General features: G+C 39.8%; 1 protein-coding gene across 1 annotated transcript in view; it reads right to left on the bottom strand.

Annotated features, from left to right (window-relative positions):
* Positions 1–16,549, bottom strand: part of SMTNL2 (smoothelin like 2) — a 130,940-nt gene that overhangs the window by 13,615 nt on the left and 100,776 nt on the right. The window contains exons 7-8 of the mRNA XM_077294505.1: positions 15,057–15,174; positions 9,450–9,601 (exon numbers count right to left, since the gene is read on the bottom strand). Of these exons, the coding sequence (XP_077150620.1) occupies positions 9,450–9,601; positions 15,057–15,174 (270 nt within the window). The remainder of the gene's footprint in view (positions 1–9,449; positions 9,602–15,056; positions 15,175–16,549) is intronic.

Below are 16,549 nucleotides of genomic sequence, written 5' to 3'. Positions count from 1 at the left end.
ATTGGAAACTGCTTAAAATCTGCAAGGAAAAGATGAGCAGCGGGTACATGAGAGTAATGAAATCACATTCACTTTGCTGGGACAGTAAAATGATGCATTTTTCATGGCAAAAACCCGTTGTGTGAACATTCCCTAAAAAAGAAAACCATTTCATTGAATTTCACCAAAAGTGAACTAAATATAATGCAATAGTGTATGTCAACATTTACCTACCAACCATCCATCTACATATGTACCCTTCTATACTATGTGGACAAAAGTATTGGGACACCTACACATTACAGGAACAGGAGCTTTTATCACACCTCGATCTAAATCCATAGGCATTAATTTGGAGTTGGATCTCACTTTGCAGCTAAATTAGCTTCCACTTTTCTGGGAAGTTTTTCCAAGATTTTGGTGTCTCTATGAGATGTGTTGCCCATTCATCCTCAAGAGCATTTGGGAGGTCAGACACGGATGTTTGAGGAGCTGTTGGATGCAGTTAATGTCAGAGCTCTGTTCAGACCACTCAAGTTTTTTTTCACACCAAACTTCCCCAACTGTGGTCGGCGCTCATAGCAGATGATCCTTTTAGCTACACATGGCAGGGCTGAAGTCCTGCTATGTGCAGCACAGGCGATTGCATGATTGCAGTTTCTAGTCTCCTATAGAGACTACTGAAATTAGTAAAAAAAAAAAAAAAAAAAAAAGTTTTCAAACATAAAAAAAGATTAAATCTCCCCCCTTTCACCCCATTCAAAATTAAAAAAAAATCACATATTTGGTATCAGCTAATTCAGAAATACCCAATCAAAATCTAAAAATAATTAATCTGATCAGTAAACTGTGCAACAAGGAACAAAATAAATAAATAAAAAACACCAGCATTACATAATTTTGGTTGCCACAACATTGCAATAAAATGCAATAGCAGGCGATCAAAATATTATATCTACCACAAAATGTTATCAATAAAAATTTCAGCTCAGAACACAAAAAAATAAGCCCTCACCCAGCCCCAGGTTCCAGAAAAAGAGACACTATGGGTCTCGGAAAATGGCGTTATTTTTTCACCACTTAAATAAGGAATTTATACATGTTTTGTATCTGTGAACTCATAATGACCAGGAGAGTCATAATGGCAGGTCAGTTTTAGCATTTACTGAACATGGTAAAAAATAAAAAAAAAATAATTGTAGGATTGCACTTTTTTGCAATTTCACCACAGCCCTTTGAATTTTTTCTCCATTTTCCAGTATACAATATGGTAAAACCAATGATGGTTGTTCAAAAGTACAACTCGTCCTGCAAAAAAGCCCAGTCACACGGCCATATTGACGGGAAAAAAAAAAAAGTTATGGCTCTGGTAAGAAGGGGAGCAAAAAAGGGAAAATCCCAAGGTCGAAGGGGTTAATTTCCTAACTGTTACATTCATGAAAGTTTTTTGAAATGTGAAGGGATGTTGAGCTGCCCTCTTCAGAGAGAATACCCAACTTTCCACCAGGATTCACCAATACCTTAAATAAACTAATATTTTAAGAGCCTATTTCTAGGAGAATCAACTTTAATTGCAATGTGCAAAAACGGCACAAGTTTCATCCGTGTTTTGAATCCTATTTTCGTCAGTTTGGTCTTTGTGCCAGTTTTTTACCATCAGGATTTCATCAGCGATTTTCGGCTTTCAGCTTCTCTACATGTGACAGACGTCAAGCCTGATTCACGTTACAGAAGATGCTTCAGGTTGCAGCACCTTTTATTGTAAAAAATGAAATTATCTTCAAAGGCAAGGCAGGGGGTATCCATGACAGCTCCATGGTAAAAGGATACCAAAGGTATTCTGAGACATGACAAAATGATGTGCAAGGAATCGTTCAGATCAGGTTAAAAACTATTTTATCCACAATGTTCAAAGGAATTTCTTTCCACCCAGTCATATGTTTTCTATTGCAAAATGTCTGAATTACGATTTGTTTAACCCAACTTTTTGTTTCTGTAACACAATGACACGGATTTCAAATTTCTTATAATGAATAATGATTACATAATATTAAATACACTTTCCTTTAGATTCACTGTCTTGAGTGAGACATACTTTTTGTCTACTCTACTCTGCACGGATACACGGTCGCCTTCACAATCACAGCAGGAAATGGTGTCAGAAAACAAGTTATTCTTGCAGATGAGGATATTTGGTATCCTTCCATGGATAAGTAACAAGAATGTAGCTGAAGGGTGTAGAATGACTTCACTAAGGAATTAAGCAATTTGTGCCTAAACCTGCCTTAGAATGAATATGGACCAATGGATAATCATCCAATTAGGTTCAAACTTGTAGATTCCCTTAATCTTTAGATTAATTTCTTCTCTGATACAAAACTCCTTTTCCCCCTGTATACGAAAATCTCCGACTGCTAGAATATATTTTAAGAAACCTAAAAATTCAAAACTGACGGATACATTTGAAAATTTTTTTTTTTGCAAAAATGGGTGACACGTGGCAGCCAGGACCCACAACAAAGGCAAAAATGAGCAGGTCACGTTTTTCTCAGCATCTTTACCCAATGACCGGTTCAATGCGTTTCTCATCTACCTACAAAATGGGTGTAAATGTTAGATTGGGGAATCTACAGTGGTCACCAGGGTGGGAGAAGCCACTCCTCGTCTCCTCTGACCATGGCTTACTCAATGGCTTTCATAATTCCTAGTGATTGAATGGTGACCACGCGTCATCAAGATGGCCTGCTTGTTCTTACTACTAGTTAGATACTTAACTTTTACTCCATGTTTGACTAGTGTTATAACGGTAAATTCCTCCACCAAAATATGGGGTGTACTGGACAGAATATGAGCTGCTGTACATAGCTGAAGTTTGCAGATTGCCGTAGGATCAGCTTTTCCAATGATCAGCAAGGTTTTATATTATAAAAGGTGTTGTCCAGGTGGAACAAGGACTTTAATATTTCTACAGTACATTTATGAGACAAATGTGCTCAATCATACCTTATCACAAATAAGATCTCCTGCCTTCAACCTTAAAATAAAATTAATAAACCAGGAAGAATTCCGTATAATAAATGTTTTGCACAATCCAGGGAAATGGTTTTATTTAACTGCTGTGATTAAGCAGCTAGGGAGATGTATTTTTCTGCACTTGATTGCATTTCCCATATAAAAGACCATTACGCATAGAAAGTCATAAAATCTTGTTAATGAAAAGCTAAACGATAGATTGGCTTAACAAACAATGATTTTGTTGTGTGACAGACTAGATTCCGTCTGATCAGCGCAACGGAAAGGTCACACCGTGGGGCCTCTCACTGCAGCTCATCTTATTGATCTCAACCTTGCGCTCACAAAAAAAAAGTGAAGCTCCCCAGATTTAATGCAAAAATTAAAGAAAAAAAAATTACCATTCCTCCATCCAAACATTTTGCCTTACAATACAAAGATCGAAACGCTGCTTGTTTTTTTGTAAGTGGATGAAGGAATAACATTTTACTATGAAACCTTGTGAGCACTGTCAATTTTTTTATACACCAAATGGATTCTTTGGTTTTGTGAATATGGAGCTCAGTCTCAAAAGTGTGCTGCGGAAACCTTTCCTAGTTATCTATCCATACTCCATCATTAGTGTCAAATGCTACAATTGCATTGACATTACTATTGTCATAATTCATGTAATTGGTGCATTGCAAATTCACAATGTTTCCCGCCATAAGAATGATATTAGCTTTATACAAGGAAATTTAAACACTTGTTGTATCATGACAAAATCATCAAGCCCAATTTTGCACCAAAGCACAAAGTCAGTGGGTCCAATTCAGTTTTGTCCTTTGTGAACGGAGGTGGCAGAGCAGATGTCAGGCTTACATAAAATATTATCCCGTAGTTTCCCCAACTTTTTACTTCTGCTTGGAAAAGCCTGCAATAATATCTTGATTTTCTGTCTAAAACTGTAACCTGTGATACTCAAAAGTCAAAACACAATATAAAAACCACCTACCTACGAGAGGAATATATACGGTTTTATCTATGTGCAGATACTAAATTATAACCTAATGTGCAAGAAATTCCATCCGATCCTCCACTGCCAAGACTAAATGAAAGCTGCATAAAAATGCCAGTTGTCATGTTAAAAAAAATAAAACAAATCATACCAAGAAAAATAATTTCAGAACTTTTTCCACCTTTATTGTCACCAATAATCTGTACAAGAAGAAAAAAGTGGACAAGCCAGCTCACCGGTTGTTGGAAGCACGGAACTCCGTCTTGAAAGGCAATGGATTCACAGCAGAAAAAAACACATGTTCCAGCTTCTTAGGAATAAAATTGCAGATTTATTGAAAAATTCTTAAAAAGTGCATGCTCCACGGATCTCACAATAGCCCCGGGAGGAAAGTGACGCGTTTCGACTGCAACCGCAGTCTTTATCCAAGCTGATCTATCCCAAAGCCCATATGGACATATATAGTACTATGCACCAATAAACAGGAAGTAACACATCACATGATTAAAAGGTCCTGAAAGGCTATAGCAATTGCATACAAATGAACACATGGGGAAAAAAAAAAAACACAAATAAATCTCTTATAACACAATATAATATTGATTACTGGATTTTAGACAGATTTCAATAATGAAACATTATCTCATTTCTACAATTCAAGCCGCCCGGAAAACGTGTGCCCAAAACAAAAATCCAATAAGCTTCCCGGGTTAATAACATTCTATGGATATCTCCACCCCGGTGAGGTTTTTTTACTTTCTCCAGACCCAATACACGAAAAAATGAAGTATTCCGTGTGTGATGATCAATAAAGTGTTTAGCCGCAGATGAAATGTTGCGATTTGTATTTTTTGTAATGTCATATAGATGTTCTGTAATGCGATTTTTTAATTTCCGTCCAGTACACCCTATATAGGACTTGTCGCATGCGGTACAGTCAATTTTATAAAAAACATTCCGAGTGTTGCAATTTATAAAATCTTGTACTTGGAATGAGTTAGTATGGTTATAATTTTGAAAAGACTTCATAGTAACCATGTGTTTGCATGTCGAACAATTAGTTGTGTTGCACTTGAAACAGCCTTTGCATTTTAGCCATGTAGATTGCGGTCTATCTGAGACAAAAACACTTGGTGATAAAAGGCTCCCCAAAGTGGGTGCTTTTCTGGCAACAATATTACAGCCATTGTGTAAAATTTTAACAAGGGTTGGGTCCTCAAATAAAATTGGTAGAGACTTATGAATTATTTTTTTAATTGCATTGAATTGTGGGCTATACTGCAGACATACAAAAGGTTTTTCTGCATATTGTTTTTTGATACTCACTGGAATACTGATACCAGCAGGAGATTTTATTAGTTCGTTATGATTTTTCTTTGACACAATACCAAGAGCGCGGTTCAACATCCAATTTGGATAGCCGCGTTGTTCAAGTCTGGTGCAAGATTTGACCAGATCATGTTGCAGAGCAACCTCATCATTACAGTTGCGTTTTAGTCTGGTAAATTCTCCTACCGGAATTGACTGAACGGTGTGCTTTGGATGGCTGCTGTGTGCGTGAAGAATGGTGTTCCCTGCCAACGGTTTGGAGAAAGTGCGGGTGATAATTGTATGTTTGTCTACTCCCATGAGTTCCAGATCTAAAAAAGTAATTTTGAAATTTTCATGAACATATGTGTATCTGATATTAAATTCATTATGATTAATGTAATCAACAAAATCCTGTACAACTGATACATCCCCCTTCCAAATTATAAGCGTATCAATATATCTCCCATACCAGGCAATGAAAGGAACAAATTTATTAGATGTACTGTACAGAAAATGAAATTCCCAAAAAGCCATAACTAAATTGGCTAAGGATGGCGAGAACTTGGCACCCATCGCCACACTCGTGTGCTGTAAATAAAAATCCAGATTGAAAGAAAAAAAATTATGGGTCAACAAAAAAAATGTAACCTGTAAAATATATTCAATTAAATCTTGGGAATAACCGCTGTATTTCTCCAAATGAAATCGTAGAGCTTTTAATGCTATGTTGTGGGGTATGCAAGTATAAACCATGTCACAACTGAGCCAAGAAAAATTAGATGACCATTTTTTTTGTGACAAAATGTTCAAAATGTCTCTCGTGTCTTTAATGTGGCCTGGTACTCTGAGGACCAAAGGCTGTAATAAAGAATCCAACCATTGTCCCATAAGCTCGTTGGTAGAGCCAATACTAGATACGATTGGGCGCATGGGTGGAGAGGTGCTGTTTTTATGGATCTTTGGTAACCCATATAAAATGGGTGTGACTGGATGAGAAACTATAAGAGAGTCACTTAGTTTTTTTGAGATGACTCCTAAAGAGAATCCCTCGTTAATAATGTTATCCAACTTTTTTTTAAAGTCAGTAGTGGGATCATGTCTCAGTTTCTTAAGTCAATTCGTCAGACAATAAATTCAAAAATTGCTTCTTCATATTGCACAGAATCCAACACCACTACTACCCCCCCCTTTATCACTCATTTTAATAACAATGTCTTTCATTTCTTGAATTTCCTGAATGATGTCCTTTTGCTGTTTAGTCATATTATGAGAGACGCCTGTACCAGGTTTTGTGAACTTGAGGTTTTTTAATTCTCGTTCCAGAACCTCCTGAAATTTAATCATACAGTCTGCCCTGGATTGGATGGGATAAAAGAAGGGGTTCCTGAGTTTCAATTGATCCTGTACATTTGCGCAATTCTGAGACATAGCGCTCTGATCCTGTAACTCATGTAAAGACAATAAAGCAATTTGTTCGTGAAAATCCATTGTATGAAACTCATTAACTATAGTGCTCTGTGGCTCCAGGACTTGGCTGGTTAAACACTCCTCAGACCAAAAATGTTTTTTGATTGTTAAATTTCTGACAAATTTATTTATGTCAAGTATGGTGGAAAAAAGATTGAAATCATAGTCTGGGGCAAAATTCATCCCATAAGATAACACTTTTAGTTGCTCCACTGAAAAACTACGAGGGGATAGATTTAATACATTGCATGGTTCTACTTCTGTTTGTATTGCTTGCGGCGTGTTTGTATGCCAGAAGCACTTTCTGTGCTTTCGGCCACCACGCCTTTTACGTTTTTTGACCTGTGGCTCTGTCTACTGAAACTGCAGCTGGCAGATTCGTTAGAAGAAATGTCCGATGTATTAAAGCCACAGTCCCCAGAATCGCTGTCATGAGAGTTGAAACTGACAGACCGTTTATTATATTTTCTTTTGTAATTTGTATGTCTCAAAATAGAACCAGGTGTTTTGGAGGAGGAACGATTCCACTCATGCCAGTTTGTATGTCTGCAGTATAGCCCACAATTCAATGCAATTAAAAAATAATTCATAAGTCTCTACCAATTTTATTTGAGGACCCAACCCTTGCTAAAATTTTACACAATGGCTGTAATATTGTTGCCAGAAAAGCACCCACTTTGGGGAGCCTTTTATCACCAAGTGTTTTTGTCTCAGATAGACCGCAATCTACATGGCTAAAATGCAAAGGCTGTTTCAAGTGCAACACAACTAATTGTTCGACATGCAAACACATGGTTACTATGAAGTCTTTTCAAAATTATAACCATACTAACTCATTCCAAGTACAAGATTTTATAAATTGCAACACTCGGAATGTTGTTTAGAAAATTGACTGTACCGCATGCGACAAGTCCTATATAGGGTGTACTGGACGAAAATTAAAAAATCGCATTACAGAACATCTATATGACATTACAAAAAATACAAATCGCAACATTTCATCTGCGGCTAAACACTTTATTGATCATCACACACGGAATACTTCATTTTTTCGTGTATTGGGTCTGGAGAAAGTAAAAAAACCTCACCGGGGTGGAGATATCCATAGAATGTTATTAACCCGGGAAGCTTATTGGATTTTTGTTTTGGGCACACGTTTTCCGGGCGGCTTGAATTGTAGAAATGAGATAATGTTTCATTATTGAAATCTGTCTAAAATCCAGTAATCAATATTATATTGTGTTATAAGAGATTTATTTGTGTTTTTTTTTTTTCCCATGTGTTCATTTGTATGCAATTGCTATAGCCTTTCAGGACCTTTTAATCATGTGATGTGTTACTTCCTGTTTATTGGTGCATAGTACTATATATGTCCATATGGGCTTTGGGATAGATCAGCTTGGATAAAGACTGCGGTTGCAGTCGAAACGCGTCACTTTCCTCCCGGGGCTATTGTGAGATCCGTGGAGCATGCACTTTTTAAGAATTTTTCAATAAATCTGCAATTTTATTTCTAAGAAGCTGGAACATGTGTTTTTTTCTGCTTTGAATAATCTGTACACATCTATTGAGAAAAAATGAAATAATTTTGATAGGAAAATAAAAATCAAACTAAAATATGGTTGCTTAAGTCTAAACACTCTCTCATCATTTACAGTGACTCCGATTAAGCCCATATAAAGTTTAGCTGTCCTAATAAGGAGTTTCCTGACATTTTCTTAGTTGCATTTTACAGCAAAAAGCCATGGTCCGAAAACAGGTTACAAGACAGCAAGGGCATTTTATTGTTGAAAGCCATCAATCAGGAAAAAGGTAGAAAAAAAAAACCCTCCAAAACACCCAAGCCCGCCTATGTTTTGTCAAAGCCTACATCACATCTGCCAATAGCATGTGGGAAAACATGGTATAGTCTGCAGTGACCAAGGTTGACCTTTTTAGCTAGAATTCCTAAGCCAACACTTAGCAACACTAAAAGAACACCGTACACACAGTGAAACAATGTGGAGGGATCATTATGCCTTTGGATGTTATTCAGCATATGAAACTGGGGCTTTAGTCAAGGTGGAGGGAATTATGAACAGTCTCAAATATCAGTCAATTTTGTATCATAACCTTTAGGTCTCAGCATACTGAAAGGTGAAATGCCTCTTCAGCTTTTTAGTAAACTACCCTAAGCATACAGCTAATTCAGCAAAAGAAGGACTCTACCAGAAGAAGATCAAATTTTGAAATGGCCCAACCAGAGCCCAATCCTGAATCCAAATAAAAATCTGTGGGTTGATCTGAAGACGGTGCTGTACCAAGGAGATGCCCCCGCAATCTGAAAGATTTGGAGCACTACTGCAAGGAAGATTGGGCAAAGACTGCCAATTCTAGATGAGCCATGCTGACAGACTCCTACCCAAATAGAATGAATGTTGAGGTAACCCTTTGAATTTACGACAGTAAAGTATTAGTTTGAGGGTGTGTATAGTTATGTAAAGAAATTATTTTAATGGTTTCTTTTTCCACCCGAAAAGATTTTAGTTTGTTTTTCAATTGAATTATACAGGTGACATTAAAAAGGTGGAAAAAAGATCTGAAAAGGTTATTCTTGGTAGGATTTTTCTTTAACATGAGAAAAACCTTGCATTTTAACAGGGGTGTGAAGATTTTTCCGTTCCACTGGAGGAGTAGTACTCACTCAGCTGTAGAGAATGCTTGTTCAAAGTTGTGTCTGTGATTTGAAGGCACCAGGGCATCGTAGTCAAAATCTTCTGGGAAGAAAGAGTGGACCAGAGCACAGAAAGCCATCCCATCACTCCAGCTGGATGAAAAGTTCTGCAGATCAATGTTCTAAAAGACAAAACAAGCTATGGTTTCACATAATTTCAATAAAAAAAATTGTGATAGAAAACTGAAATGAGATGCGATTTTCACATGTAATTATTCTGGCCAGAACTTCATTATAGTGTATAAAGTGTGAGTCTGAAGAGCACTGAGGGCTTAAGGCGAGTATTATCTGTGCATTATGTCCGTGCTATTGATTTAACAAAAGAAAAAAAAAAAAACTTCCATGGAGGTCAAAGCGCTAATGTCCCAACTAAGATCTTCCCAAAATCACCATTGGTAAGCAAAGTTTCATAAGATGACAAGTCTGCAATCACTGGTCCAAGCAAACATGTCACCTATGAGCCAACATAATAACAAAATGCTTATCGGTCAGCTGTTTGGATCATTCATGTGGGCCATTACATATCATTGTTGGCAGCACATTGCCTCATGTAAACGGTGATGCGCTGCTGACAATACTCGTACTGAACGGGGACAAAACGATCTCCTTAATTAGACTGTCCCCATAAAGTTGTGTTAGTCCTGTCGAACCAAGATAAATGACCACAAATGGAATTCTATATAGGCACCACTTGTTATGCGCAGAATAATGCTTGCATACCCAGTGTTTCTGCATCTCATCCTTTTACAAAAGTATTGAGGGGATTTTTACAATATGGGGGAAAGCGAAAAATAATAAGAATACTGAATAGACATTTTAAAAAGGTAAAGTATAATGAAGGGAAATCTCATCTTCTGACACAGCAATTTTTTTTATATACAACTTAATTCTTATTGAATTTTAAAAATAAAGTTAGAGAATAGAAAAATAAAGAAAAAAAAACAACAACTTAGAATAGTAGCACATGATAGGTAACAGTATAACTTGGCAATCTACCAATAATAAAGATTGGACTCAACACTGAAGAATCCACACCTTACAATCATTTAGACAAGGACAATGTCACAGGGGGGGGGGGCACTTCTAATTCAGCACAGATTGCTTTTCATAACCAAGACTATGAACAATCTCTTGGTACCCAATATGTGTCCCAAAAGTCCAGGCTGCCCATGCGTGCACTGGACCCCAGGAGGGAGAGTACAGCTCTAACACTAGAACCACTAAAATTTGACATGCTTGGAACAGCGGGAAAGGGTAATTTTGACCCTCATAAGAAACACACTATAAACTTTCAAATTGGAATTCAATTTTAACCTATTTCACATTGTCGACTGAATCAACTATAGTGACTTTTTGTTTCCACAAAAGTTTCACTTTTCTTGTACATTTTCCACAGACAGCAGAGACCTATTTGGCACTTCTTCAGTTTCCTAGATGGCCCTGCTATTGCATCTTCTTCTACTTGACACGGTCCTTCGTCTTGCGCTTTGGTTCTCTTCAGTTCATTAGCCACTGAAGAATGAACTGCTTTCTTTTCATCTTTTTGTTCCATACCCAATTATAGATGACCTAGGCATTAATTGACACCAAAACCAAAAGGTTGTGAAAAAACAAAACAAAAAAAAAACACAGAAACCATGCATCAGCCATCTTCCGCATGCATTCTAAGTGGTATATTTTCAAGTGGTTTGGTAAACCATGTCCACTCTATACTTTGTGGAGTTACAGAAGATTAGGGTTTCTGGTTTCTTCTTTCCTTGTTTTCTCACTGCTCCATCAGAATGCAGTGGGCTGAGAAGAATGACACTTTTCGGCTTCATCCCTTGGTGCACAGTCAAGGTGGAGTCTGCATTTCCAATTGGTCGGAGGATGGTGGTAAAAACATTTCAGCATTACCCTTCTTCAATTCAACAGGGATTTTTACGGTGAATTTTGTTTTATTCTCTTAGAGCTGAAATTGAAGAGACATTAAGAGGTTTGTCTGTCACGTTCCTTCTCCTTGGTTTAGAAATGGCTCCATGAGGTGGAAAAATGTACTCTCCCAGTGGCTGCTTGTTCAGACGGGCACGGTCTTTCCCGTGTTATGTAAAGGCATTGCAGACATTGTTTCTACATCTGCAGCAATCCAGAATTTGAGTCCATATTTGTCTGGCTTGTTTGCCATAAATTGAGTAAATTTGCATCTTAGTTTGCTTGGAAGTAATAGTTTATCAATAGTTATGTTTTCACCTGGGCGGTAACAAAAAGGCAGTTTTCCATAAACTTTTCCCAAATTTCAGAGACAAGTGTGAACATGTCAGTTAACAGGCGTGATACACGATTGATTTCTCAACAAAACGGATGAATCTTAGAAGCTCCTGAAATCTGTCCCTCGGCGTCATGTCCTTGATGAATTTTGTTCCAAGAATGTGACCAAAGATCATCCAGACAGGTATTCTTTGCACAAAAAGCACCCCCAAGATGTACATGATGTTGATCATTGTCGCAAACTCCTCAAGTGACAAAGTCTATTTTTTGTTGTTTAGTTAGTCGAAAAAGACGGAATGCATTAATGACAGAATCACTCACTGGCAGGCGTATGTGGTAGGAACTCTTCACTCTTTTATGACATTCAAAGCAGATCTCCTCCAGACAATGATGAGTTGGCATCTATGATTTCTCATTCAGTGCCATATTTTTCACCCATCTTTACAGATGGGGCATTTGACTGAGCCTGCCAAGATGGTTGAGGCAAAGATTGTGGTAGATAAGGATTCACATTATTCTTATTGTTATTATTATACATTTTTATAGCGCCATTTATTCCATGGCGCTTTACATGTGGAAAGGGGGCAAATGTAGACAAATACATTAAACATGAGCAAAAAACAAGGTACTAACAGGTACAGAAGGAGGGAGGACCCTGCCTGCGAGGGCTCAAAGTCTGCAGAGGATGGGAGAGTATACACTAGGATAGAGTGTAGAGCTGGTTGTGCGCCGTTCAGTAGGTTGAGGATCTTTGCAGGCTGTAGGCTTGTTGGAAGAGGTGAGTCTTCAGGTTCTTTTTGAAGGTTTCTATGGTAGGCGAGAGTCTGATGTGTTGTGGTAGAGAGTTCCAGAGTATGGGGGAAGCACGGAAGAAGTCTTGGATGCAGTTCTGGGAAGAAGAGATGAGAGGGGAGTAGAGAAAAAGGTCTTGAGAGGATCGGAGGTTGCGTGTAGGTAAGTACCGGGAGACCATGTCACAGATGTATGAAGACAGGTTGTGGATGGCTTTGTATGTCATAGTAAGGGTTTTGATCTGAAGTCTCTGGGCGATAGGAAGCCAGTGAAGGGCTTGGCATAGGGGAGAGGCTGGGGAATAGTGGGGAGACAGGTAGATTAGTTGGGCAGCAGAGTGTAGGATGGATTGGAGTGGTGCCAGAATGCTAGAGGGGAGACCAGAGAGTAGGAGGTTGCAGTAGTCAAGGCGGGAGATAAGGGCGTGCACTAGTGCTTTTGTGGTGTAGTGGTCAAGGAATGCGCGGATCCGGGAAATATTTTTGAGTTTGAGATGGCAGGAGGAGGCAAGGGCTTGGATATGTGGCTTGAAAGAGGGCAGAGTTGAGGATCACCCCGAGGCACCGGGCGTGTGGGACTGGGGAAAGTGAGCAGCCATTGACATTGATGGATAGGTCTGGTGGAGGGGTAGAGCGAGATGGGGGAAAGATGAGGAATTCTGTTTTGTCCATGTTCACTTTTAGAAAGCTAGCAGAAAAGAAGGCCGAGATAGACAGACAGTGTGGGATTTTGGCAAGTAAGGAGGTGAGGTCAGGTCCAGATAGGTAGATCAGCGGGTCATCGGCGTAGAGATGATACTGCATACCGTGGGATTCTATGAGCTGTCCCAGGCCGAAGGTGTAGATGGAGAAGAGTAGGGGTCCTAGAACAGAGCCATGAGGAACACCGACAGACAATGGCCAAGTGAGGAGGTGGTGTGGGAGAGGGAGACACTGAATGTTCAGTATATGTATATGACGAGATCCAGGATAGGGCCAAGTCTGTGATGCCAAGAGATGAGACGATCTGTAGCAGAAGGGAGTGGTCAACAGTGTCAAAGGCAGAAGACGGGTCCAGGAGAAGGACAGTAGTGTCGCTTGCTCTTGGCAGTTTGTAGGTCATTGGTGACTTTACTTAGGGCAGTTGCAGTTGAATGATGGGGTCGGAAGCCAGATTGTAACCAGTCAAAGAGGGAGCAGGAGGAGAGGTGGGAGGACAGTTCAGGATGGATATGTTGTTCCAGTAGTTTTGAGGCATAAGGGAGAAAAGATATTGGGCGATAGCTAGACACAGAGGATGGGTCGAGGGAGGGCTTTTTGAGGATGGGTGTGATCTTGGCATGTTTGAAGGATGAGGGGAAGACACCTGTTGTGTGTGAGAGGTTGAAGAGGTGTGTTAGGGTTGGGATGAAGACCGTGGCAACGTTAGGGATGAGGTGGGACGGGAGCGGGTCAAGCGTGCAAGTGGTGTGATCTTGACAGGAGGGTGGAGAGCTGATCTTCTGTCATGGTGGAGAAGCTGGTTTTGGAGTTACAGGGTTGAGCAGCTAAGAGGGGCATTGGTCGCTGTGACATTCATTTCTGCAGACAACTCTTCATTTGCACCTTCATTCTCATTTGTTTCTGATACAAAATTACCCTCTAAATCAGATACATCACTTTCTGATTTAACATCAAAATTTTCTAGAAAAGACAAAATCTTTTTCCTAGCGATACGAAGTTGATGAGACATGATTGAAGACGTCAAGGCCAGATTACAAAGTCTAAATGATAAACTGAACACAATGAGAACTAAGACAAGTTTAGACCTGCTACAACAAGTGTCGACATTCCCTGCTGTCTGAAATATCATACAGTAGCATTCAAAGGAGAAATTTCACTGGGGTCAAATTGATCCCCGCCCCACTGTTCTAGGTATACACAAAAAATCACAAAGAAAATATATTTTGCAGATTGCAATATATATTGTAAAGAAAACAAAAAATAAATAAAGTCACAGTACTTGGAGGAAAATGGTAAAAACCTGAATACATTTTTTAAGAATTTGCTCAGAGAGGCAAGCTGCATCAACATGAAGGACATTATACAGCAGAGCTGAGCTGTCTTAATCTGAATAAAGCTCTGATGAGAGAAGTCACAGAGCTCTGCACAATGTTTTTCTGTCGGCCTCTGTGCATCTCCTTACTTCTCCATAGAGTATAATGGTTTGTGTCACAAGACACCGACTATCTGTCTCCTTGAGCTTGAGCTGTACCATTGATTTATTGAAAGTACAGTTGCTTTTTAAATACTTTATCTACTTGATGTACACCAATGTATTCTAGAAGTATATGGTTATGAAAACTCTTCAAAAGTCCTATCATAGTAGAGTTTATAGTTAAACATGGACCACTATGAAATAGGCCATGTAGTTAAACCATCATAGCAGCAGTATTTTTGTGAAACTATATAACAATAGAAAAACTAGAAGTGATAATTTTTGTGTCACATTTTTTTTTATTTCACAACTGTATATAAAACACAGACAAGCAGCTGGATTACACAGTAATCAACATCCTACCTTGTAACCAATGGTTTTAGAGCGGCACCATTCCAGGAGGATCTGTTTAATGCTGCTGGCACTGGCGACTCCAAAACTCTGAGACCTTTTCAGCTTCACCTTGGATTCCCCCTTGCCTCTATGAATAGAAACAAAAGGAGATTAATAATCAGAGGCTTGAATTTGCAGGACAAGAGAACTATGCTTTTATGCTCTTCTAAACGATTTCGTAGCAAGAAGTTTTAGGAAAGAAAAAGCCAACAAATCACCATTTCAATAACTCCCATGCAGGTTGTCTAGCTTAAACACCCTACTAAATGGAAAATCCTCAGTCTGATAATGGAGTAAAAAATGTACCCATATTGCTACAGCTGGGTTATAAGAGTATATACGGTACATACAGACCAAATACCGTATTTTTCCGACTATAAGACGCACTTTTTCCCAAAAAAAATTGTGAGGAAAATGGGGGTGCGTCTTATAGTTGGAATGCAGGCTTACCGGCAGTGTGGCGGCGGCAGACGTGCGGGGATGATGTCACGCGGTGAGCGGTATGGCGTGAGCACGGTCCCTTCCACATTTGAGGTGACGCCACGGCCCGGTATTGAAGGAGAGCAGCAGAGCTGGATGAGTCACGGCATTCCCGGTGGCGGCAGCCATCTTCCTGAGGCCACGCGTGCGCAGATTGAGTTTTCTGCTTCCTGGGGCTTCAGGAAAATGGCCGCGGGAGGCCGCGCATGCGCAGATTGAGATCACGGCGGCCATTTTCCTGAAGCCGAGTGCGCAGATTGAGATCTCGGCTTCAGGAAAATGGCCGCCGCGATCTCCATCTGCGCACGCGCGGCCTCCCACGGCCATTTTCCTGAAGCCCTGGGAAGCAGAGCACTGAATCTGCGCACGCGAGGCCTCAAGAAGATGGCCGCCGCCACCGGGAAAACCGTGACTCACCCAGCTCTGCTTCAATACCGCCGCGGCGTCACCTTAAAGGTGGAAGGGACCCTGGCCGCTGCCACCTGAGGAAGTGACCGCACATCTGCCGCCACCACAGCCTCCCCATGGACACCAGGCCATGGCGTTGCCCACCTAAGCAGGAAGGGACCCTGCTTAGGTGCACGCCGTACCGCCCACCGCGCCTCAGCAACCCCGCACCTCTGCTGACACCATGCCTCCTGTGACCCTGCTCTGCCACTGCCTGCCCTCAGGTAAGAGATCTTAAATTCGGAAAATAAGACGAACCCCCATATTATAAAAAAATCTTTTTCTCTGCAATTTTCACCCCAAGTTTGGGGTGCGTCTTATGGTACAGTGCGTCTTATAGTCCACAAAATACGGTACTTCTGGACGTTTCCTACAGATGTATCCAGTGTCGGCAATACTATGAATATAAAAACATTTGCAGTACATATCCCTCACTTGTCCTGATCGTGAAAGAGTAACCATCGTTTTGATTTTGATTTCATAAATCAACAGCACATGTGAAATTAAGCAACTTAGAAATCTGCTTCTTTCTCTGC

This window comes from Ranitomeya variabilis, chromosome 3 (assembly GCF_051348905.1).
Source record: "Ranitomeya variabilis isolate aRanVar5 chromosome 3, aRanVar5.hap1, whole genome shotgun sequence".
NCBI classification, from domain to species: Eukaryota; Metazoa; Chordata; class Amphibia; order Anura; family Dendrobatidae; genus Ranitomeya; species Ranitomeya variabilis.
This window is presented reverse-complemented; position numbering and strand designations above follow the sequence as displayed.